The sequence below is a fragment of the Neovison vison genome, chromosome 2 (assembly GCF_020171115.1).
Source record: "Neovison vison isolate M4711 chromosome 2, ASM_NN_V1, whole genome shotgun sequence".
NCBI classification, from domain to species: domain Eukaryota; kingdom Metazoa; phylum Chordata; class Mammalia; order Carnivora; family Mustelidae; genus Neogale; species Neogale vison.
The window spans coordinates 183,196,915-183,223,226 of NC_058092.1; the positions used below are offsets into that span (position 1 = coordinate 183,196,915).

The 26,312-nt window shown below is 40.8% G+C and overlaps 1 protein-coding gene across 3 annotated transcripts in view; it reads left to right on the forward strand.

Moving 5' to 3' along the window:
- The first annotated feature begins 3,304 nt into the window (after window positions 1–3,304).
- Window positions 3,305–26,312, forward strand: part of CCAR1 (cell division cycle and apoptosis regulator 1) — a 68,100-nt gene continuing 45,092 nt past the window's right edge. Inside the window, exons 1-5 of one of the 3 annotated variants that reach the window (XM_044239651.1) lie at window positions 3,305–3,321; window positions 4,727–4,849; window positions 20,010–20,182; window positions 20,827–20,871; window positions 23,840–23,872. In XM_044239651.1, coding sequence (XP_044095586.1) covers window positions 3,309–3,321; window positions 4,727–4,849; window positions 20,010–20,182; window positions 20,827–20,871; window positions 23,840–23,872 — 387 coding nt within the window. In that variant the 5' untranslated portion in view covers window positions 3,305–3,308. Of the gene's footprint in view, window positions 3,322–3,435; window positions 3,659–4,726; window positions 4,850–20,009; window positions 20,183–20,826; window positions 20,872–23,839; window positions 23,873–26,312 lie in introns of those variants that run through there. The other 2 variants (XM_044239653.1, XM_044239652.1) reach the window with 2 other exon arrangements.

Consider the following 26,312-nt stretch of genomic DNA (forward strand, 5'->3'; position numbering starts at 1 on the left):
AAAAATTCCAGGACAAGATGAATTCTATCAAATACTTAAAAGGAATTCTTCTCTAGCATTTCTAAAAAGTGGAAAAAGGAATGCTTCCTAATTAATTCTATGAGCCAAATATTACTCTCATACTAAAGCCAGTCAAAGACCTCGCAAGAGGGATACCTGTTTGGCTCAGTCACTAGAGCATGTGACTCTTGATCTCAGGGTCATAAGTTCCAGCCCGATGTTGGGTGTAGAATGACTTTATTTATTTATTTATTTTGTTAAAGATTTTATTTATTTATTTGACAGAGAGAAATCACAAGTAGATGGAGAGGCAGGCAGAGAGAGAGAGAGGGAAGCAGGCTCCCTGCTGAGCAGAGAGCCCGATGCGGGACTTGATCCCAGGACCCTGAGATCATGACCTGAGCCAAAGGAGTGGCTTAACCCACTGAGCCACCCAGGCGCCCTAGAATGACTTAAAAAAAAAAAAAAAAGATTAAGAACAACATTACAGGGGTGTCTGGGTCACTCAGTCAGTTAAGCATCCAACCAACCCCAGGATTTGGCTCAGGTCCTGATCTCATGGCTCATGAAATGGTGTTGGGCTCCAAACTCAGTGGGACTTTTCTTCGATATTCTCTCCTTCTGCCCCCTCACCCACTCTCTCTTACATAAATAAAAATTTTTATTTATTTATTTATTTATTTTTAAAGATTTTATTTATTTATTTGAGAGAGAGACAGTGAGAGAGAGCATGAGCGAGGAGAAGGTCAGAGAGCGAAGCAGACTCCCCATGGAGCTGGGAGCCTGATGTGGGACTCGATCCCGGGACTCCAGGATCACGCCCTGAGCCGAAGGCAGTCGTCCAACCAACTGAGCCACCCAGGCGTCCCTAAATAAAAATTTTTTTTAAGATTTTATTTATTTGACAGACAGAGATCACAAGTAGTCAGAGAGGCAGGCAGAGAGAGAGGGGGAGGCAGGCTCCCTGCTGAGCAGAGAGCCTGATGCGGGGTTGTATCCAGGACCCTGAGATCATGACCTGAGCTGAAGGCAGAGGCTTTAACCCACTGAGCCACCCATGTGCCCCAATAAATAAATAAATCTTGAAGAAGGAGAGGTGGGAGAGGAGGAGGAGAAGGAGGAGAAGAAGAAGAGAAGAAGACAACTATGGACCTATATATATATATATGCAAAAATTCTGAGCAAAACAGTAGCAAATCAAACCCAGCAGCATATTAAAAATATTACACACCATAAGCAAGTGGGATTTATCCCAGAAGTGTAAGATAGATCAATATACAAAAACCAATCAATCTAATACACCATATTAATACAGTGTGGTAAAAATTCACATGATCTTCTCAGTTGGTGGAGGAAAACTGATAACTGCAAATCTTTTCATAATAAAAACTGCCAGTAAACTAGGAATAGAAGAGAACCTTCTCTTTCTTTTTTTAAAGTAGGGCTTGAACTCATGACCCTGAAATGAAGACCTGAACTGAGATCAAGTTTAACTGACTGAACCACCCAGATGCTTCTAGGACTAGAAGAGAACCTCCTTAACCTGGTAACAGGCATCTGTGAAAAAACCCAGAGCTAAAATCAAACAGTAAAGACTGAAGCTTTCTCCCTAAATTCAGGAACAAGTCAAGGATATCTGATCTCACTTTTTTTTTTTAAATGAAGATCTTGCCTATTTATTTATTTGACAGAGAGGGAGACAGAGCAAGAGAGGAAACAGAAGCAGGGGGAGCAGGAGAGGGAGAAGCAGGCTTCCCGCCAAGCAGGGATCCTGGCATCATGACCTGAGCCAAAGGCAGATGCTTAAAGACTGAGCCACCCAGGCACCCCTCCCCCCCCCTTTTTAAGATTTTACTTATTTATTTCACAGAGAGAGAGAGACAGCGAGAGAGGGAACACAAGCAGCAGGAGTGGGAGAGAGAGAAGCATGCTTCCAGGAAACCTGATGCTGGGCTCTATCCCAGGACCTTGGGACCATGACCCCAGCCCAAGGCAGACACTTAATGACTGAGGCACCCAGGCGCCCCCTCCACAACATTTTAAAAAGAAAGAGCTGAGGAGGAGAATGTGGTGCATTGCCTGTGGCAATTAGTGTAGCCACTGGGAAAGAAGGTTGGCAATTTCTCAAAATTTAACCATGGAACTGCCATGTGACCCAGAATTCCACTCCTGTGCATACATATACCTAAGAGAATTGAAAACAAGAGTTCAAAAAAGAACCTGTATGTGAATATTCACAGCCCCCTTATTCATAACACCCCAATGTGAAGACAACCTAAGCGATCACTTTAGAACAAATGGATAAAAAATTAGTATTCACCATTTAAAGGATTCGTTTTAGCCATAAAATGTAATGAAGTGTGGATACTTGCTTCATGAACCTCGGAAACAATAGTTAAGTTAAAGAAGTTGTAGAGGACACTTTTAGGCAAACAGGCTTGAGCAATGGAATATACAAAGGCCTATAGGCCTACCTGACTGAATACAGAGGGGACCATCCCCGGATCCACCTCAAAATATCCACAGGTCCTAACTGGCCATCGGCTACTTAACAACGAACCACAGTTACCAAGAAAGGGAGAAATCCGCATGTGGCCATACTCATCTTCCCCCTTTCAAAACAGCCCCCAACCACTGCCTCCCTTGCAGATAGCTTTTCCTCAGCTCTCCAGTCAGTGGCTCCCTTGAGGTGTATTCAATAAACTTTTATCTCCTTTGTTCTGCCTCAGGGGGATTCTTTCACCAACCGCGTCATTGGCTTCCACCTGAAGGGGTCGCTCCACACCTGGGGGCCGATCAGATCCAGTTTCCCCATTTAGATACCACGGAAACCAGACACAAAGTACCGTATGTTATATAATTCTATTACTATGAGGTATCTAGGACATTCGAATCCACAGAGACAAAGACGATTAGTGGCTGTAAAAGGATGGCGGGAGCTGGAATTAAGGAGTGACTGCTTAACGGGTAGGGGTTTCCTCCGACGGTTGAGGTGGTGATGGCTGTAGAAACTTAGGACTGTACAAAGGCCATCGGAGAAAAATAAAAAATAAAGGTCACTGAACTGTACAAAATATTTAAAACAGTGAATTATATAGTAAGTGAATTTTATCTCAATTAAAAAAAAAAACTTAGGAAGATGGTACCGGGTATACTTCTAAGTACTTGAACTAGAAAACACAGAAAAGGCGAAAAAACACAAAATGGCGGCGGGCTGGTCGGATCACGTGACCCACAATTCTTCCCTGCCCACCCTCTGAAAAGTCTTTTCTTCCGAGCTGGCGCAGAGACACTGGCGGCTCATTGTTATGGGAAGCCCAGGTAACCCTTCTAAAGCGCGCTCTAGCGCCGGCGGCTTAGTGAGCGTCGAGAGCGTATGGAAGGCTAGCTGGGGTGCGCGCACGTAGAACGTAAACCCGTAAGCGCCGTTCCTCGCAGAGATGCGGAGGAGGGGAAAGGCGTGGAGGAAGAGAGGGAAGTTGGCGCATGCGCTTAACTCTGACGGGTTTGAAATGGCTTCGGTGTTAGCCGGGACCCGATTCAGGTGAAGGTCTCGTCTTCGCGGTTGGAGCAGCAGGCGGCGGAGCCGGGGTCCTAACATCCTATCGGATCCGCTGAAGGGCCAGGAGCGACCGTTTTGGTAGCACGGCGTCCGTAGGTCGGCGACGGTGGGGCTCTGGTGGGACTGGGGCGGGAGGGCTATGGTCCCTTTTGTGCGGGTCGGAGCAGGCCCCGCGCGGCAGCCCCTCCCCCACTGCCTCGTTTTTTCGGCCCCCCTCCCCACTCCTCGGTTTTTCAGGTACACCCAGCGCCTCTCAGCCTCGGCTTGGCGGTTCTAGAGGCACTGCCGAGCGCCGTCCCTCACTTGGGAGTCGCTAAGCTTTAGCTTCCCGGCCTCCGGCCCAGGGCGTCGGGTGGCTGGCGGCGGCGCGGGTTTTGGGGGATAGAGGCTCTTTGCCCGGCCTGGAGGTTAAGGGGACCAGGGCTTTCAGTAGTCCTCTCTTGGCGCTTCGCCCAGTCTCGTGAGACGGAGGATTCCGCCTTCTCTGGTCTGCGTCCCGCGAGGAGCTGGGGCTGGAAGAAGATGGATGTTAGAGCTCTGGCCCCTCCGAGTCGCGGGGGGAGGGAGAGGGTGCGCGGGCTTAGATCTTGGCCTTTCCTGGCTTGATTTTGGGGGGAGGGGTCTTAGCGATTGTTCTTTAGGGGACATCCGTTATTTTCAACCGTTTTTCCCCTCGAGGGAGGGGAAAGGAAAAGGAGCTCCTCGGCCCCTTCCCAACCCGAGAGAGTAAGATGTTCGTTATTTAAATGATAGTCTTAAATACTTTTATTCAGTGTATCGTCCCAATTTCCGTAATTGGTTCCACCACTTTCAGTCCCCAACTGATTGCCAAAAGAAACACGCAGGCTCTATTTTCTTTGAACCTGAAACTGTACTTACTAAGAACTGGGTAGATAACAGCACATGGGTTTTCTCTTAAAATGTGACAGTTTTGTAGTCACGGAAAGAAGTGCCTTTCTTGTGAGTCTACCCCTAATGTATTGAAATTTGGGGCTTTTAGTGAGCTGCTTGATGTAGAATTTTTTTGCTACATATTTGACGTTTATATGTACCTCATTATTTATACTAGAATTTAGGAAGATTTCCTTGACAAACTTTTCTTTAATAACACTTTCATGATATTTATAGTTTGAACTTTAAAATGTGGATTATTTTTCTTAATAGATTGCTGCTATAGAAGACAAACAAGTGAAGGTGTTTTTCCCTCTTTCATCATGGCTCAGTTTGGAGGACAGAAGAATCCGCCATGGGCTACTCAATTTACAGCCACTGCGGTATCTCAGCCAGGTCAGGCCACTGAACACATGTACTGTAAACTTGGGGGTTGGGGAAGGACGTGAATTAGGCTATGTGTGTGATATTGTAAAATGTTCCTAAATGACGTATCTTTTATTTGTGAAGCTTTTAAAAAATTGATGGATCAACTAGCACAAATCTGTTTTACACAGCAGTTTGGATAGTTTTACATAGTTTTTCAAACATATTGATTTTTTTTTTTTTTTTAAGATTTTATTTATTTATTTGACAGAGAGAGAGATCACAAGTAGGCAGAGAGGCAGGCAGAGAGAGAGGAGGAAGCAGGCTCCCTGCTGAGCAGAGAGCCCAATGCGGGACTCGATCCCAGAACCCTGGGATCATGACCTGAGTCGAAGGCAGCGGCCTAACCCACTGAGCCACCCAGGCGCCCCTCAAACATATTGATTAACTTTTATTTGATTTAAATAAGTTAGCAGCTACTCATTGATTAGAGGTTGTCATTTGGCATGTTAAGATGTCAGTATGCACATGCTATACTGAAAAATAAATGTATTAAAATTTTACATTTTATGAAAAATTATATATGACTGGTTTTCCGTTGTTAGAGTTTAAAGTGGCAAACCCAGTTCTAAAGAATTGATCAAGCAAAGGAGAAAGATAAATAGGTATAAAAGAGCAAATGAATATTTACATTTTCAAAATAAGGTCAACAGATAATGTCACTGAAAATGTATCAATAAGGGACTCATGGGTGGCTCAGTTGGTTAAGCAGCTGCCTTTGGCTCAGGTCATGATCCCAGCGTCCTGGGATGGAGTCCCACATCGGGCTCCTTGCTCGGCAGGGAGCCTGCTTCTCCCTCTGCCAGCCTCTCTGTCTGCCTGTGCTCGCTCGCTCTCCCTCTCTCTCTGACAAATAAATAAATAAAATCTTTAAAAAAAAAAAAAGAAAGAAAGAAAATGTATCAATAAGCTGCTTCTGTTTGCTTTAAGAAGGTTTTTTTTTTTTGTTTTCTTTTTTTTTTTTTAACCATTTGATTTAAGGTTTGAATCTAAGAGAAGTATCCCAAGGATTCTACAGTATGAATTTCAGTTTCTTTGGGTATCCCGAAAAGTTGCAGCTTTTTCTGTTAATTTGAGTATAGGTTTTATTTATGACATCTCTAATACTGGTTCTTTACTGCCTTTTACTTAAAATGTCTATTTTAGTAATTCAGGGTCAGTTAAAGAGACCCTATGACATTCTGACTGGGTGTTATAAAATTTGGTGGACGTGATTATCTTGTTAAGTAGGGGACCGTTCTTAAATGGATGCTTCGGAGTTTTTATTTTTGTTACTTTTCATTTTCGGGTTTAAATGGGCAGTTCTGCAGGCAACGAGATTATGAAATAATAGTCATAGATTATATTTAATTCAGATCCAGGTGGTACTTTATGTTAAATAATGGGGACTCTGGTGTTGACGTAGGTTTTTTTTTTTTTTTTTTTTAAAGATTTTATTTATTTATTCATGAGAGACAGAGAGAGGAAGAGGCAGGGGGAGATGCAGACTCCCCGCTGGGCAGAGAGCCTGATGCAGTGCTCCATCCCAGGACCTGGGATCATAACCTGAGCCAAAGGCAGACGCTTAACTGACTGAGCCACCCAGGCGTCCCTTGACTTAGTTTTGAAATGGGAATTGTCAACAGTTACCTTATGTCCAGAAGCAAGTCCTATGACTTGTATTTTGGTCTACTAAACATGTTTTACCTGGCTTTTCAACATATAATTTGCTTTGTTTATTTATTCTTTTTTTTTTTTTTAAAGATTTTATTTATTCATCAGAGAGAGAGAGGGAGAGAGAGCGAGCACAGGCAGACAGAGAGGCAGGCAGAGGTAGAGGGGGAAGCAGGCTCCCCGCTGAGCAAGGAGCCCGATGCGGGACTCGATCCCAGGACCCTGGGACCATGACCTGAGCCGAAGGCAGCTGCTTAACCAACTGAGCCACCCAGGCGTCCCTGCTTTGTTTATTTAAAACAAGGTCAGGAACATAATATTCCAAGTGACATTTGTTTTTGAAGGATATTATTTATTTATTTGATAGAGCAGGAGAGTAGGAGCAAGGGTAGGGGGAAGCAGGCTCCCTACTGAGCAGGGAGCCTGATGAACCTGATGTGGGGCTCCATCCCAGAACCCTGGGATCATGACCTGAGCCAAAAGCAGATGGTTAAGGGACTGAGCCACCCAGGCATCTCTGTAATTTGTTTTAAGTTGATTTCTGTATTATTCCAGTTAAATAGCTCTTCAGGGGGAATCCTATTGTCTGTAGCTCTTAACATTTGTATTGTGGGGTGCCTGGCAGGCTCAGTTGGTTGGGTGACTATTCCAGGGTCCTGGAATAGAGCCCTTGTAGGGCTTTCTGCTCAGCAGGAGCCTGCTTCTTCCTCTCCTCCCCACTCATGGTCGCTTTTGCTATCTCTGCCTCTCAAATAAAAAGATAAAATATTTTAAAAAAATTTAATTACTTAAATTCACATTATACTTTTTTTGTTTTTATTTTAAGATTGAACAGAGAAGACACCAGATGTTCATAAAAATTATCAAACACAAAGTCAGTAGTAAATATAGATCTCCCTTTTTGGCAAGAGTCCAAACATAAATAATGGGATTTGTGTAAACAGAGCTTTTATTTGTGCTGTAGGAAATTTTTATGGGTTTTCTTAGACCTTGCTGTTAATCAGTTTTTCCAAATGAAATTTTATTGATTCATCATAACTTTAGTAAGTAGGCTAAGTATTATGTTAGCATATGTCTCTCTTAGCTTTCCTGTAAAAATCCTGGAGAAGGTTATAAAGAGAACTTTATAGTGATACTGTTTTTATTAAAATGTTTCTTTTCCAGGTGCTCTATTTCAGGCTGTTTCCTAAAGCTTGCTCTTTTCTTACCTTCATCTTTTTTTTTTTTTTAAGATTTTATTTATTTATTTGGCAGACAGAGATCACAAGCAGGCAGAGAGAGAGAGAGAGAGAGAGGAGGAAGCAGGCTCCCCGCTGAGCAGAGAGCCCGATGCGGGACTCGATCCCGGGACCCCGAGATCACGACCTGAGCCGAAGGCAGCGGCTTAACCCACTGAGCCACCCAGGCGCCCCTCTTACCTTCATCTTAAAGCCTTATTTGTATCTAATCATCTCACCTTATTAGCTGATTTTCAGAGCCACACAAATTTCTGTAAAAGTTAAATTTTCAATCCTGAGGCAATTAAAATGAGTTTTATTTACATCTCATCTAAATGGGGAATTCCCTCCCCCCAGGTAATCTTTACACCCAGCATGGGGCTTGAACTTCCAACCCTGAGATCAGGAATCACGTGCTCCCAACTAGGTGAACCAACTAGGTGCCTGTGAAATAGAGAACATTCTAACCTAATTATAGTACCTCAAGTTTTCTCCTAGTAGCTTCAAGTACAATTTGAGAAAAAATTTCAGCGAAGGACATATAAGGACTTAATCGGGGCAATAGTGTAGATGCTGGTTTTTTATTCTATTAAAAAAAAAATGCACTCTTTGAACTATTCCAGACATATTACTGTCAGGCTACTGTCATAAATAATCATGGAACAGAAAAAGGTTAACTGAGTAATTCAACTTGAATTAAGTATTTTGATCTCTCTGCCTATATTTCTGACCCTTTTTCTCCTGAGAACAGTATGAAAATACTACTCTTTTTGTATGTAACATAACACGGTTTTGTTCAGTTAAAGTCTTTGCTCTTCCATTTTCTGGCAAGGATATTTTGCATTTGTACTGACCTTGGAAATTCTCAGCTAAAGTGATCTAAATTTCACTACATTCACATAGATGACTGATTTTTTTTTTAAATTTTTTTCAAGATTTTATTTATTTGACAGAGATCACAAGTGGGTAGAGAGGGAGAGAGAGAGAGAGAGAGAGGAGGAGGAGGAGGAGGAGGAGGAGGAAGTAGGCTCCCTGCAGAGCAGAGAGCCTGATGCTCAATCCTAGGACCCTGGGATCATGACCCAGGCTGAAGGCAGAGCCTTTAACCCACTGAGCCACCTAGGCACCCCCAGATGACTGATTTAAAATAATATAAAGGGGCACCTGGCTGCCTCAGTTAGAGGAGTGTGGGACTCTTGACCTCAAGAGTCATGAGTTTGAGCCCCATGTTAGGTATAGAGAGTACTTAAATAACTTAAAAAATATATATTAAAAAATTTAGTAAAAGCAAGCATGCTAGCAGTATAATACTGAAATATTTGGTAAAATTGAAGATCAGTGTATGGATTATTACTGATTAATTTTGAATTCCTAGATGTTATTATCTATCATCTTTGGTTTTCTTTTCCTTTAACCCCCCAAATCAATCATATATCAAATCTTGACTTTTTTCTCCTTTGAAAATGCCCCAGGTATTCTCTGTTTTACATTTGGATAATTGTCATAGCAGCTTTCTCTTGGTTACAGCTCATATGCTAAAGTCTCTCATCTAACTTTCAGGTCCTTCTTTGCTTTTCCCAAATGTAATCCATAGTGCTTACCATAGATCCTTAAGTCAGGAAGCTTTTTTCCTCATTTCTCACTTGGTAGTGTTACTCTTTATTATCCTTTACTCAGTGTTGGTTTTTTTTTGAAGACTTATTTATTAGGGGGCACCTGGATGGCTCAGTGCGCGTTAAGCCTCTGCCTTCGGCCCAGGTCATGGTCTCAGGGTCCTGGGATCGAGCTCCACATCTGGCTCTCTGATTGACAGGGAGCCTGCTTCCCCCTCTCTCTCTGCCTGCCTCTCTGCCTATGTGTGATCTCTCTCTCTGTCAAATAAATAAATAAAATCTTTAAAAAAATAAATCTTTAAAAAAAAAAAGTCTTATTTATTAGAGAGCAAGTGTGTAGGAGCAGAGGGAGAGGGAGAAGCAGACTCCCCGCTGAGCAGGGAGCCCAATGAAGGGCTCCATCCCTGGACCCCAGGATAATGACCTGAGCCAAAGGCAGATACTTAACCGACTGAGCTAACCAGGTGCCCCTCTGTTCTTTAGTTCTAATTGCTTTTATTTGCTTTCTTCTCTTACATACTGGATATGCTACTTCTTATTTCTCTTTCAGTTTCAGTGTATCTGTCAGATGTGATACAACTAAAGTATGATTTCTTTCTTTTTTTTTTCTCCAAGTAGGCTCCACACCCTATGAGGAGCTCAAACTCATGCCCCTGAGATCAAGAGTCATATGATCTACCGACTAAGCCAGTCAGGAGCCCCTCCTAATTTCTGTCCAAGTCAAACTATTTTTCAAAGCAAGATGGGACGTGTCCTAGATTCTATCTCAACAACTTTATCAGATTAGGAATTTGAGGCCTAGAAAGGTGAAAGTTGTTTAGATTTTTCAGACGGTCACAGGAGAGTTAGTGTTAGGTCATCAGAATTATGGTTCATTATATCTTCCATTATTTTTACTTATCTACAAAAAATATCTTCAAGGATTTTAGAATTCATTTCAAACTCCTTGGGATGGTATTTATGATGTTCCATCTTTCCAGTCCTATATAACATTTCTCCTACACTGAAATAGTTGTTCTTATTATTTCCCTATTTTTTCCCTCCCCTAGCTGAAGTGCTGTGATATATATTCAGTGACAGTCATATTTGTTTCTAGAACTTTTAGGTTTGAAAGTTTAACAGTTTCCTGTGCATAAGGAGATTGAGAGAGATAGCTGGTGAACCTCTGATTGAATCTTTATGAGATTTCATTTCCTTTCTTTCTTTTTTTTTTTTTTTTTTAAGGTTTTATTTATTGGGTGCCTGGAGGGTTAAGTTGGTTAGGCATCTGCCTTTGGCTCAGGTCATGGTCCCTAGGTCCTGGGATTGGGCCCCGTGTTGGGCTCCCTTTCAGGGAGTCTGCTTCTCCCTCTCACTTTGTCCCTCCCCCTGCTTGTTCTGTCTCTTTCTCTCAAAAGCCTTAAAAATATAAAAGTTTTTAATTCTTTTAGAGTGTACATGTGAGTTGGGGAGGAGCAAGTGGAGAGAGACAAGCATATTCTCTACTGTGCATGGAGCCCAACCTGGGCTCGATACAGTGACCCTGAGATCATGATTTGAGCTGAAATCAAGAGTCAGACATTTAACTGACTGAGCCACCAGGTACCCCCTGAGATATTTTTAAAAATTTATTTTTATTTTTGGGCACCTGGTTGGCTCTTTTGGTTAAGCAACTGCCTTCAGCTCAGGTCATGATCCTGTGGTCCTGGGATCAAGTCCCACATTGGGCGTCCTCTGCTCTGCAGGGAGCCTGCTTCTTCCTCTCCCTCTGCCTGCCACTCCCCCTGCTTGTGCTCTCTGTCAAATGAATAAATCTGCTTGAAAAAAAAAAAAATTAATAAAATTTATTTCTGTTTTGTGTACTTGAACTGATGAACCCAAGATCAAGAGTTGCATGTTTCACTCTTTTTTTTTTTTTTTAAAGATTTTATTTATTTATTTGACAGACAGATTCCAAGTAGGCAGAGAGAGAGGAGGAAGCAGGCTCCATGCTGAGCAGAGAGCCTGATGTGGGCCTCGATCCCAGGACCCTGATATCATGATCTGAGCTGAAGGCAGAGGCTTTAACCCACTGAGCCACCCAGGTGCCCCTCTTTTTTTTTTTTTTTTTTTTAAGATTTTATTTATTTGAGAGAGAGAGGAACAGTGAGAGAAAGCATGAGCCAGGAGAAGGTCAGAGGGAGAAGCAGACTCTTCATGGAGCTGGGAGCCTGATGCGGGACTTGATCCCAGGACTCAGGGGTCATGACCTGAGCGGAAGGCAATTGCTTAACCAACTGAGCCACCCAGGCGCCCTGCATGTTCCACTCTTTAGCCATCCAGGTGCCCCACCGATTGAATCTTTAACTCTTTGATTAATTATAATAGTTTGTAGATTTGACTAAAAACATTTGCATTTGTATCTGTATGTAATCATAACAATATTGAAATGTGGGGAATTAATTAGTATATTCTCCCCTATTTCTTTTGGACCATTTGTAAAATGACTGCATTCTGGTCATAGAGAAACATGAACTACTTCAGGAGTTAAAACTCTAGTTAAAATGTGCTTTTCAACAGGCAACTGAAGGTAATGCCGATACAGTTTTTTTATTTATTTATTTTTTATTTATTTATTTTTAAAGATTTTTATTTACTTATTTGACAGACAGAGACCACAAGTAGGCAGAGAGGCAGGCAGAGAGAGTGGAGGAAGCAGGCTCCCCGCTGAGTAGAGATCTAACGTGGGGCTCGATCCCAGGACCCTGAGATTATGACCTGAGCTGAAGGCAGAGGCTTTAACCCACTGAGCCACCCAGGGGCCCCAATACAGTTGTTTTAAATATGACTCCATTTTTCCTGCCTCTTTGTTCTGGCCCAGTTGTCATCATTTAAAACCACCGCCTCTTGAATCAGCAGCTCAGATTGTTAAATTCCAGAATTCATGGTCTTTTTCAAACAAACAATAGCTGATATACTATGTATACTTAACCTACATTAGTTATGCTTTAATGGACTTGATTATTTACAACTCATTTAGTAGGAAAAGATTGCTCCTAGTATTGGTTTAAGCCTGTTTAAACACTGCTTATGCTAGTAGTAGCCAATAGTCTCTAAAACATTTTTCTAAAAGTAAAAAAATACCCATAAAATTTTTTTTTTAAAGATTTTATTCATTTGTCACAGAGAGATATCACAAGTAGGCAGAGAGGCAGGCAGAGAGAGAGGAGGAAGCAGGCTCCATGTTGAGCAGAGAGCCTGATGTGGGGCTCGATCCCGGGACCTGGAGATAATGACCTGAGCCAAAGGCAGAGGCTTAACCCACTGAGCTACCTAGGCACCCCTACACATAAAATCTTTTAAGGCTCATTGTTAATGCATACTTTTCCCCCTCAAGTAAGTATGCCTTACTTGTGCTCTTATCCAGTGATAGCTGCATTAACATCAAACTACGGGGCACCTGGGTTGCTCAGTTACAGGCCCACTTAAGCACCTCCCTTCAGCTCAGGTCATGATCCCAGGGTGTTAAGATCGAGCCCTGCATTGGGTTCCTGCTTAGTGATAGGGAGACTTTTCTCCCTCTGCCACTCCCCTGCTTGTGTTCTCTCTCTCTGTCTCAAATAAATAAAATCTTAAAACCAAAACAAAACTAGGAAGCCCTGACTACTGAGTGCCCCATCTTTCTATCCTAACTTTTCTTTTTTTTTTCTCCCTGTCCTAACTTGAGCATGCAGCTTTGAGGTTTTGGACTTTATTTCAGGATGACTCATCTTAATAAAGATTAAAGGTAATAAGGATTTTTAAATTTAACAGTGAGTTTGATAAGATAAAGGGACAGCAGAAAAGGGACAGGCTTCTCTTTTGTGTTGTTTTTTTTTTCTTTTCTCTTTTGTGTTTTAATGGTGTATTCACTGGTTGGTAATCAGTAAAAACTGCCAGTATGTCATAACACGAGTGTGTTTCAGTCATATGAAACTGATTTGACATTCTGGAAAATGATATATAATTTACATTTTTCCTTAAACGTTTAAAAAAACTTTGGGGCGCCTGGGTGGCTCAGTCGTTAAGCATCTCCCTTCAGCTCAGGTCATGATCCCAGGGTCCTGGGATGGAGCCCCGCGTTGGGCTGTCTCCTCAGTGGGGAGCCTGCTTCTCCCTTTCCCACTCCTCTTGCCTGTGTTCCCTCTCTTGCTGTCTCTCTCTGTCAAATAAATAAAGTCTTATTAAAAAGAATAAAGATAAATTAGTCCTTAAGTTTACTTGTTTACCTGGTAGCCTGTGGTCATCTAGGGGTCATTTCGTAGGTTTGTCTCTGGAAGTATTGTGGTAATACAGTGGTAAGCATATCTCTTTTAGAAGGTCACAAGACCTTCAGCAATCATGTTGAATTAGGTATAGATATGTGAACAATTTTGTTGTGGATAATTGGAAAAGACCTCCATTCGACAGGTGTTTGGCCACTTAGGTGGAGAGAAAGATTAAATCAGGGATTGATACTTTTATGATATGCAAATTACAGGATTATCTTACATAATATTGATTATAATTCACAAATACTCAAGGATAGTTTCTCAGATAACCACAAAAAAGGAGTATTAATAATGAAATACACTTTATTGACAGTAAAGTCTAAAATACGAGTGATTTATTTTATTTATTTTTATTTATTTGAGAGAAAGCGAGAGCACAAGCAGGGGGACAGCAGAGGGGGAGGGAGAAACATTCCCTGATGAGCAGGGAGCCCTATGGGGGGCTCAATCCCAGGACCTGAGATCACGACCCCAGCAGAAGGCAGATGCTGAACCATCCATCTGTGCCACCCAGGTGTCCCTAAAATAAGAATTTTATTTTTTAGATTTTATTTATTTATTTGACAGAGAGACACCCAGAGAGGGAACTCAAGCAGGGGGAGCGGGAGAGGGAGAAACAGGCTCCCTACTGAGCAGGGAGCCTGATGTGGGACTTGATCCCAGGATCCTAGGATCACGACCTGAGCCGAAGCAGAGGCTTAACTACTGAGTCACCCAGGCGCCCAACAGTTGGCTTCCACTCAATGTCTGGCTGTTAGTAGTGTTTTGTTTTTTTGTTTTTGTTTTTGTTTTTTAAGATTTTTATTTATTTATTTATCAGAGCACAAGAAGTTGGGGCGGCATGCAGAGTAGGCAGAGGGAGAAGCTGGCTCCCCACTGATCAAGGAGCCAGATGCTTGGGACTCAGTCCCAGAACCCCAGGATCATGACCTGAGCTGAGGGCAGTGACAGTCCTATTTAACTGACTGAGCCACCCAGGCATCCCTGTTAGTAGTTTTTTGTTTGTAGTTTGTTTTTAAAGATTCTATTTATTTGGGGCACCTGATTGGCTCAGTCAGTTAAGCATGGGACTTGACCTCGGCCCAGGTCTTGATCTCAGGGTCGTGAGTTCAAGCCCTGCGTTGGGCTCCACACTGGGTGTGAAGCTACTTAAAATTTAAAAAAAAAAATTTTTTTTAAAGATTTTTCTTTTAGAGAAGAGGGGGTGTAAGCTTATGTGTGTGGTGGGGGGAGGAGCAAGCAGACTCCATGCTGAGGGCAGAGCCCTAAGCCAAATCCAAGAGTCAGACACTTAACTGAGCCACCCAGGACCTAGAGATACTTTATTTTCCCTTCTAAATCCAAAGGCTAGTTTTAAAAATTGAATGTCACTTCGTCTGATTTACAGAAACATTAATGTTTAATTTCATTTTCAATGTCCAAGAATGAAAACTTGCAATTGAACACTGAGTAAGCCACATGTTTAGGTAATATTTCATAAAAAAATTTTTTTTTGTTTTGATCTTTTTTTTTTTTTTAACAAAAGTCTTATGATAAAATATGATACAGCACCTAAATTTTCAGTGGCATATAGAGGCTATTAATACATGTTCTGAAATAGGGTAGTTTACATCAGTTCTGAGGTTTTTTGTTTTAAATTTATTCATTTCAGGATAAATGTGGGGCTTGAAATCATGGTGCCAAGATCAAGAGTCACATGCTTCTCCAACAGAGCCAACCAGGCACCCCCTGAATTAACTTTTAATATAAAAGAGAACTGAGCTTTATACTTTATTTTTATTTTTTTTTTTTTTTAATTTTTTTTTTTTTTATTTATTTACTTGATAGACAGAGAGAGATCACAAGTAGGCAGAGAGGCAGGCAGGGAGAGAGGGGGAAGCAGGCTCCCCGCTGAGCAGAGAGCCCGATGTGGGGCTCGATCCCAGGACCCCGAGATCACAACCTGAGCCGAAGGCAGAGGCTTAAACCACTGAGCCACCCAGGCGCCCCTATACTTTATTTTTGCTACTATAGTTTTCCTTCTACTCATTTTAGTGTTTCACTATACTGTTTTCAGTTTTCTTCCAAAATCTTTGAATGGTAATCCTACAATGCAAAATTTGGGGAGAAATGATAATTAGAAAATATATAAATGTCAAATCTATGACTATGTATTGATCAGTCACTAACTGCTAATTCATGTGAATGGAATATTTCTTTCTTTCTTTTTTTTTCCCTATAAGCTCTACACTCAACGTGGGACTTAAACTCATGTCCCTGAGATTGAGAGTTGCAAGCTGTACTGAGTATGCCAGGAAGGCACCCCATATTCCTTTTTTTTTTTCCTTAAGTTTTTATTTTAGGGGCACCTGAGTGGCTCAGTGAGTTGAGCCTCTGTCTTTGGCTCAGGTCATGATGTGTCAGGGTCCTGGATCGAGCCCCACATCAGGTTCTCTGCTCAGTGGGGAGCCTGCTTCCCCTTCTCCCTCTCTCTGCCTGCCTCTCTGCCTACTTGTGATCTCTCTCTGTCAAATAAATAAAATCTTAAAAAAAAAAAAAAAAGATTTTATTTCAGAGAGAGAGCACAGGGAGGAGCAAGAGAAGGGAGAGGGAGAGAAAATCTGAAGCAGGACTCCGCACCATGCAGTGGGGGGTCAATCCCACAACCTGAGGTGAAGTCAGGAGTCGGATGTTCTGACTTCTCTGGCTGGTGGCTCTGTTGACTGATCCACCTAGACGCCCCTGCTGCTGTATTTTTAATCATCAAGACATCAGTATTGTCTTAAAGCCTTGTGTCTGTATTTGCTTCCCTGTGTATGAATGGCTTACATAGATAGAACACTGTATGGTGGTCCTAGAAAAAGAATGCCATCAACAAATCAACTAATTGGTACTTCCTTTCATTAGGAATATTTTATTCCAAGGCCCTACACTATTGGTAGTTAATTTGGGGGGATTCAGAAACTATATGTGGATTTTCATCTTTGTATGGAGGCCAAGAACCTTTAACTCCCACTTTGTTTACAGGTCACCTGTAATTTTGTTGTAGTTTCTAATTTATCACGCTGTTAACAGTAGAAGACAGATGTGTCTATCATCCTATCTGCTTAATGCTAGACTGCTTACTGTGTGATGCCAGGATTCAGAATACCTAAAAAAGTAATAGGAGAAAAGAGTTCGTGTTACTTTCTGGAAATTGGTACCAACAGAATGAAACAGCAGATCTGAGGTCAGAGCTCAGGTGGGTGAAGGAGTTGGGTTATGATACTTGAATCACAGATGTTACTCTGTCAAATGTATATCATGCCAATCTTAGGATTTAAAGTACTATTTTTTCCTGTGATCTTTATTTTGTGTTCAGTGCGTATTTTGCGTCTGTTGTTCTAGAACAGTGCTTCTTAACCTTTTAGGTCTGTAATCCTCTTGAAAACTGATGAAAGCTTTGAACTTTCTCTCATCTGTAGTTTTGCTTTTAATTTTAAAAGGTTAACAGGATCCATTGATTAGAACCTCTGTCCTAGATTTCAGTACCTTCTCCTTTATTCTCATTGTAGTTAACCTCATTTTGAACTTGTGCTGGTATTAAGATAGTCTCTACTTCTATTTAAATTCATTAAGTTAGTCCTGGTTTCCTCTTTCTGCCATTTGTGATATCTGACTTTCCTTAAAAATAAGAAAAGATGAATGTGGTAAGGATGTACAACATTTAGAAATTTTTTCCTGCCTTAGACTCTGCCTTTCCTCACCCCTCCTTTTTTAATTTTTAAAAAATCAGTATTTTTTGCAGAGAGTAATTTGTAATTTACAAGAACTACAAACATACTTTCTGGGATTTTTGTTTTTGCTTTATTTTGTTGTTCGTTTGTTTTATTTTTGAATAAAATTAGTCTGGGGGTACCTGGGTGGCTCAGTGGGTTAAGCCTCTGCCTTCAGCTCAGGTCGTGATCTCAGGGTCCTGGGATCAAGCCTCGCATTGGGCTCTCTGTTCTACTTGTGAAGCCCTTCTCTTTGTCTACTTGTGATCTCTCTCCCTGTTAAATAAATAAAATCTTTAAAAATAAATAAGTAAATAAGATTAGTCTGAACTTTATTTTTTAATTTATTTGACACAGAGAGAGAGAGATCACAAGTAGGCAGAGAGGCAGGTAGAGAGAGAGGGCAAAGCAGGCTCCCTGCTGAGCGGAGAGCCCAGTGGGAGCTCTGTCCCAGGACCCTGAAGTCATGACCTGAGCTGAAGGCAGAGGCTTAACCCACTGAGCCACCCAGGCGCCCCCTAGTCTGAACTTTTAAACAACTGATTATGAACCTTGTACTTCTAAAGATTTTCTGGGATATTCTAGACTAGGTGCTTCAGTTAATTCATTAACGTTCTCTGTTCTATTCTTACAAAGCAAAATATTGTTCTTTTTATAAGGTTGTTAACTAATAATTATAGAGCAGCATTTTTTGAGGTTGTTTTCAGATACAAGCAAGATGCTTTGGAAACGGGAGTGTTCCATGTGAAAATATTGCTTTTATGGCAATCTTTTGGGATTCAGAATGCTGAGTTGGCATATTAAAGGTTCTGAGAAATTCTGCAGTAAAAATATGTGCTTAAATCACTGTTTCTGAAGCTTTTAAGTAAGCTCTTTGACCATTGTAGGTCTTAAACTCATGACCCTGTGATCAGGAGTTGCATACTCTAGCAGCTGAGCCAGCCAGGTGCCCCGTTCCCTCAGCTTTTTAAACCTTGGGCCCTTTCTAATTTGTTTTCCGATTTTAATGTCCTGTGGAGCTAGTCATTGTATCAGGAGATACAATTTTAAGAACAGGAGTGCTGCACTGCAGTTTTTATGTATTTTATTTATTTTTTAAAGATTTCATTTATTCATTAGAGAGAGAGAGGCAGAGAAAGCACAAGCAGGGGGAGGGAAAAGCAGGCTTCCCTCTGAGTTGGGAGCCTGACATGGGCCTGGATCCCAGGACCTGAAGATCATGACCTGAGCCAAAGGCAAACACTTAACAACTGAGCCACCCAAGTGCCCCATACACTGCAGTTTTTAGTTGATTGCTTTTTTGCATTTAGTGGAATTGTATGAAAACATCAAGTAAAATCTTTCTCATGTTTCTTGAGCTTTTTAAGCATACATTAAACATTAAGTACCTAATTTATCATTCTGAGTCCTCTAAGTTTGGTTTAATCAAATTACAGTTTTAAGTCCCTATGGTTAATCTTGTCTCATTGTCCAGTATAGTAGTGGACTAAAATTAAAAACTTTTTGTGCTTTAAAACACAAAAGTTAGGGGGCGCCTAGGTGGCTCAGTGGGTTAAAGCCTCTGCTTTCAGCTCAGGTCGTGATCCCGGGGTCCTGGGATCAAGCCCCGCATCGGGCTCTCTGCTCAGCGGAGAGCCTGCTTCCCCCTCTCTCTCTGTCTGCCTCTCTGCCTACTCTCTGTCAAGTGGATAAATAAAATCTTTTAAAAAAAAAACAAACCAAAAAAACCCCACAAAAGTTAGGATGCCTGGGTAGCTCTGTCAGTTTAAGCATTTGCCTTTGGCTCAGGTCATGATCTCCAGGTTCCAGGATTTAGCCCCCATGCCCAACTTCCAGCTCAACAGGGAATCTGTTTCTCCCTCTCCCTCTGCCCCTCCTTCTTTGCTCATGTTCTCTTTCTCACTTTCTCTCTCACAGAAATAAATAAAACCTTAAAAAAAAAAAAAACACAAAAGCTGCTTTGGTCTGTTTCCTAGTATTTAAATCTTTAATGCAAAATAAGTGTATGAAGATTTTGTCCAATGGAAAGTTTTAGGGTGGATCACTTTCAGTAACACTGTCTTCAATATGTGATTCTCATCTGTTGGAGATAAAACAGTAAATTCAAGACAAGTATAATAGGACAGTTTATTTTCTCCTCTTTTCCTAAAAATACTAATTGAGAATAGTTTAGCCTCTTGGTCTAGGTAAGGTTGGTTGTGTTCATTATGTAGTTTAATTTTATAGAATAATGTCTTGTATCTACTATGCTATGAAAATTTAGTATAAAGCCACTGGGATCTCAGGAGGCACTTGAATCAATTACATTTATTTATTTATTTTTAAGATTTTATTTATTTGACAGAGACAACCAGAAAAGGACACAAGCAGGGGGGTGGGGGAGGGAGAAGCAGGCTTCCTGCTGAGTGGGGAACCCGATGCCGGGCTTGATCCCCAAACCCTGGGATCATGACCTGAGCCACCCAGGTGCCCTGAATCAATTAAATTTAACAAGCATTACTGGAATTTTGCTTTAGGTTTTTACTGCACAATGGCAGAACATAATTCATAACTTAGCACTTACGGAAAACTCCTAGAAAGGATCCGAATAATGCTTTTTTTTTTTTTTTTTTTTTTTTTCCTTTTCCTTTCTAATCTCATTTTAGCTGCATTGGGTGTTCAACAACCATCACTCCTTGGGGCATCTCCTACCATTTATACCCAGCAAACTGCATTAGCAGCAGCAGGACTTACCACACAAACCCCAGCAAACTATCAGTTAACTCAGACTGCAGCCTTGCAGCAACAAGCTGCAGCCGCAGCAGCTGCATTGCAACAGGTGAGTCTTCCCTGGTTTTCAGTGTGGGGCATAGTAAACCGTCATATCTGAGTAGCCAGATAATTTTAAAGAATTAATAATTGTGGGGTTTTGTTCTGTTGGGGTTTTTTTTTTTTTTTTATAGATTTATGTGTTTGAGAGAGCGAGCATGTGCTTGCACATGCACACAAATGCACATGGTGGAGGGGCAGAGGGAGAGGGAGAATCCCAAACAAACTCTGTGCTGAGCATGGAGCCTAAGGTGGGGCTGGATCCCAGGTCCCTGAGATCATGACCTGAGCTGAAACCAAGAAACTTAACTAACTTTTCCACCCAGGCACCCCAATAATTGTGCATTTTTATTATGCTTATTGTTTTTTCATGTAATAAAAATTGTATGTGCCTAAGACATACAGAATGGTACAGTTGGACAGTCAAAATTCATAAAACTGGCAGTTCTTATACCTCAGTTATTTGAATAAAATTCAGTTCTTAATTCCTGAGTATAAGGAATCATCAGTTTGGTTTATTTTGGTGAACTTTAGTTGTTCCACAAAATTTCTTAATAGTGTGATTTTGTTTATGTATTTGTGTGTTTGTATATTGCTTCTTGAGAATGAATAAAACTGACTTCATATTTTTCTTTGAAAAATCTTTTTTTCCAGCAATATTCACAACCTCAGCAGGCCTTGTATAGTGTGCAACAACAGGTTAGTTTATATTTTCCGTGTTAAAAACTGATATAAAAAAATAATTTGTCCCAGATTCAGTTTATATAGATTTTATTTACTGTCCGCTATGTTAATGTGTGATTTGAATTCTTTGGGGGTGGGCTAAATGAGGTAGGCAAAAAGGAATGTCTCTGAGGGAGAGGACGATAGAAGAGAAGTCCTGAAAATCCAAATAATTAATAGCATGTCTTTTCACGTTTCTTCCTTTCCTTCCTCTCTCGTTTCTTTCTTGCTTTCTTGTTTTCTTTCAGAGTTTGATTCATTTATATATTTGAGAGAGAGCATGAGGAAGAGGGGAGGATCATAGTGAGAGGGAGAGGCAGACTCCCCACTTAGCAGGGAGCCTGAGCTGGGCTGGATCCCAGGACCCCAGGATCCCAGGTTCAGGACCAGAACTGAAGGCAGATGCTTAATTAACTGAAGCCACCCAGGTGCCCTGTCACATGTTTCTTGGAAAGAATCACTGTATTACTGAATCTTTGAACCAGGTCTTCTGTGGAACATCTACCCCTACTGTGCTGTACTAGACCACATAAGAAAATGAAAAGATCCTTTTTCCCATTTGAAGCCTTAATCCTGGATAGACCATTGGCTTTAAGCCTTTATTTTTTATTTTTGTTTATTTTTTTGTAGAACAAGAGCGTGCACGGGGGAGAGAGGCAAAAGGAGAGAGAGAAAGATAATCTTAAGGAGGCTCCATGTCCATCATGGAGCCCCATGTAGGACTCAGTCTCACAACCTTGAGACCATGACCTGAGCCAAAATCAAGAGTTAGATGCTTAGAGGCACCTGGGTGGCTTAGTCGTTAAGCAGCTGCCTTCAGCTCAGGTCTTGAGTCCAGGCTCCCTGCTTGGCGGGAAGCCTACTTCTCCCTCTCCTACTCCCTCTGCTTGTGTTCCCTCTCTAGCTGTTTCTCTCAAGTAAATAAATAAAATCTTAAAAAAAAAAAAAAAGTTAGGTGCTTAACTGACTGAGCCACCTACGCCACCCCTACTTTTTTTTTTTTTTAATCTTTTTGAAGTTTTTTAAATGGAAGCTTTATGCTCAGCATGGGGCATAAACTCACAACTCTTGAGATCAAGAGTTGCATGTTCTACCAGCTGACCCGGCCAGGCACCCCATGAACCTCTATTTTTTATCTTTATTATTTTTAAGATTTTATCTATTTATTAGAGCAGGGGAGGGGAAGGAGAGGGAGAAATAGATTCCCCACTGAACGTGGGGCTGGATCCTAGGACCTGGAGATCATGACCTGAGCTGAAGACAGATGCTTAACCAGCTGAGCCACCCACGTGCCCATTGTTTTGTTTATCTTAAGATTCTGCTTATGAGTGGAATCCTACAATATTTCTTCCTCAGGCTGACATATTTCTCTTTGCATAATACCCTGTAGGTCCATCTGTGTTATCTCAAATGGCACAGGCTCATCCTTTTTATGGATGTATAATACTCTGTTGCATGTGTGCATGTGTATACCCTCCAGGTTTTCCTTATCCATTTATCTGTTGATGGACAGGTTGTTTCCACATCTTGGCTATTGTAAATAATGTGGTAAACATAGGGATAATACATCATTTAAATTAGCGTTTTTTCTCTTTAGGTAAATATACAATGGTAGAATTACTGGGTTATATGGGGTATTTCTGCTTTTGATTTTATGAGGAATGTCTACAGTGTTTTCCACAGTGGCTGTATCCATTTACATTCCACCAAAAGTACATAAAGGTTTTTTCTCCACATCTTGCCGAACACTTGTTTCTTGTGTTTTTGGCTTTAGCTCTTCTGACAGGTGTCAGCTATTCTGACAGTTCATTGTGGTTTTGATTTGCGTTTCCCTGGTGATGCATGATGTTGCGCACCTTTTCATGTTTCTCTTCTCAATCTGTATGTCTACTTTTGAACACTGTCCATTTCCTCTACCCATTTTTTAATTGGGTTATTTGTTTCTTGGTGTAAGATTTTGTGTGTTTTATATATTTTGTGTATTAATCTGTTATCAGATATAATATTTAGAGAGCCAGTATTTTTTTTTCCCAGTGATATTTCTGTAGCATGGTGACCAATAATTTAATAATAGAAATTTCCCATCTAGGGGCGCCTGGGTGGCTCAGTGGGTTAAAGTCACTGCTTTCAGCTCAGGTCATGATCCCAGAGTCCTGGGAACGAGCCCCGCATAGGGCTCTCTGCTCAGCAGGGAGCCTGCTTCCTCCTCTCTCTCTGCCTGCCTCTCTGCCTACTTGTGATCTCTGTCTGTCAAATAAATAAATAAAATCTTAAAAAAAGAAAGAAAGAAAAGTTTCCCATCTAAGTACTTAAGGGTTTTTTTTTGTGTGTGTTTTTGTTGTTTTTTTGGGGGGTGGTGTTACTTTTCTGAAATAAGGTAAAAGATCAATTTCTTTATTGGATGTGTTAGGGTTTTTTGTTTGTTTGTTTTAAAGATTTTATGTTTAGGGGCGCCTGAGTGGCTCAGTGTCTGCCTTTGGGTCAGGTCATCCTAAGGTCCTGGGATTGAGCCCCTCATCAGGCTTTCTGCAGCGGGGAGCCTGCTTCTCCCTCTCCCTCTGCCTGCGCTCTCCCTACTTTTGCTTGCTCGCTCTCTCTCTTTCTGTCAGATGAATAAGTTAAATCTTGAAAAAAAGAAAAGATTTTATGTTTAGTAATCTCTTCACGTAACTTGGGCTCAAACACTGAGATCAGTAGTCACATGCTCTACTGACTGAGCCAGCCAGGTGCCCCATTGAATGCGTTAGTGATACATCAGGTCTGCAGTTAGAAATAGTTGTAGGAAATCTTACACCTGATGACTTCTGTTATTCTTCACCTTATTTCTTAATTAGAAATAAAGTACCCATTTAATAGGAATTTTTCTTTAGAGCATCTGTGAAAGAATTTTGATTGATTCTTTTCTTTTTTCTTCCCTATTTTTGCTTGTTTTTTCTATTTTCAGTTACAGCAACCTCAGCAGACCCTTTTAACACAGGTTAGTTTGCCATTAATCTGTTTCTTTTGGATATCTGAGTGAAGAATAGACCAAAATTTTACTCCTATTTTAGTATTTCTTTCAAGGTTTGAAGATGAATATTGGTTGATTTACATATTAGTTTAACAGTATATGAAATAAAGGTGGAATGCATGTTGTTGTTTTGTTTTTAATGGTATTTGATTGTAGATCCAGCTGTGATCTAGTTTGAATAAATATGAGGTCTTGTATAAAACTTAATCTTTTTTTTTTTTTTTAAGACTTTATTTATTTGACAGAGAGGGAGAGAGGTAACTCAAGCCGGGGGAGAGGGCAGAAGAGTAAAGAGAAGCAGGCTCTTTGCTGAGCAGGAATCCCAGTGCAGGGCTCGATCCCAGGACCCTAGGATCATGACCTGAGCTGAAGGCAGATGCTTAACCGCTGGAGTCCCCCAGGCGCCCCTAAACTTAATTTTCACTTTAAACTTAATTCCTTTTTTTCTTTTTTTAAAGATTTTATTCATTTATTTGAGAGAGAGAGCATGAGAGGGGAGAAGGTCACTCCCTGTGGAGCTGGGAGCCTGATGTGGGAGTTGATCCTGGGATTCTGGGATTATGACCTCAGCCAAATGCAGTGGCTTAAACAACTGAACCACCTACGCGCCCTAAACTTAATTTTAATACATTTTCATTGTAGCTAATATTTTTAGAAAAATGTTTTTATTATATCGTTTTAAGCTTGACCTTAATAGGTGAGAGTGTTGTGCTGTATTACATTATCAATTTAATTTTTCAGCAGCCTTAAAGTGTTTTTGAACTTCAAAAAATACATATTTTATTTATTTGAGAGAGAGTGCACAGTAAAGAGCAGGGGGAGAGTGCACAGTAAAGAGCAGTGAGAGTGTAGAGCCTGATATGGGGCTTAATCCTATGATCCTGAGACCATGACTTGAGCCAAAATCAAGTTAGAGACTTAACCAGCCAGCCACCAAGGCTTTCCCGTTTCTAAACTTACTTTTTAAAAAAAAAGATTTATTTATTTACAACAGAGAGCAAGAGAGGGAGCACAAGCACAGGGGAGCTGGAGAGGAAGAACCAGGTTCTCTGCTGAGCAGGGAGCCCGATGTGGGACTCCCATCCCAGGATGCTGGGATCATGACCTGAGTCGAAGGCAGATTCCTAATGACTGAAGCACCCAAGTGCCCCGTTTTTAAATTTATGACACTTAACATTTTTAAACTTAAAATAGTGCTCCTTTAGGTTTGTGGATGACTTAAAGTCTTTGTTTTTTTTTTTTTTTTTTCTTTTTAAAAATTATTTTAAAGTCTAAGAAACCAGGGCACATGGGTGACTCAGTTAGGTGTCTGCACTCAAATGCTCTACCACTGAGCTATACCCCCTCAGTTAGGTGTCTGACTTCACTCAGGTCATGATCTCTGGGTCCTGAGATTGAGCTCTGTGTAAGGTTCCCAGCTGAGCAGGGAGTCTGTCCCTTTCCCTCTGCACAAGCGGCCCCCCCGCCCCCGGTTCATGCTCTGTCTCTCAAATAAATGAATAAAATCATTAATAAATTGTAGGAAACCATCCCTGGTTTCTGATCTGTACAAAAATCACAAAATCATAAGCTGTGGGCTGGATTTGGATCAGGGGCCATGGTTTACTGACTTAAAGTGAAATACTATGAAACTGATAAAAAGGAAGCAGAACCCGTAACAGGGATTGTCCATGGATAGGGAATTGGGTAGCTGAGGAGCAGGAGTAGAGAAGAAGCTTTGTAGTTTATAACCTTTTCATACCATTTTAGTTTTGAATATATTATTTTTGTAAAAAAAAAAAAATCACTTGAGAAGTCAGCCTCACTTTGTTTTTATTAAGGAATCAAAATTAACTGACACTGATCTTGTATTTTCAGTCTCCCAATAGAATTTCCAAACTGAGTAGAAAATCTATAAAAAGCAGTCTAGTCTTTTCTTGGAATAGCATTTCCCAGTTTGCCCCCATAAATCATTATTGTCTCAGAATGTTAAAGAAATTTCATGGGAAATAATTTTGTGGTCATAGTCTGAGAAATGTTGAATTCTTGTTTTGCCTTGAAGAGTCAGATGATTATTTCTTTGTTTCTGATGATTTTATTTCTATTTATATATAGACATTTTAACAGCAATATGCTGTTTATGTTTGATTATGCCAGAATAGACAAATGAAAGTGTTAACATTTTTCTTGTTCAGTTTTATGGAAAGATGATTGGTATGTAAGGTTGTATTAACAGAAGGTATACAACATAGTTTGATTTATGTATATATTGTGAAATGGTGACCATAATAAGAGTCTTTTTAACATGAATCACCTCACATCGTTAAAATTTTTTTCTGTTGAGAACTTTTAAGAGCTACTATGTCAGCAACTTTCAAATACACAAATAGTGTATTATGGTCATTATCTGTACATTACATCCGTGGAA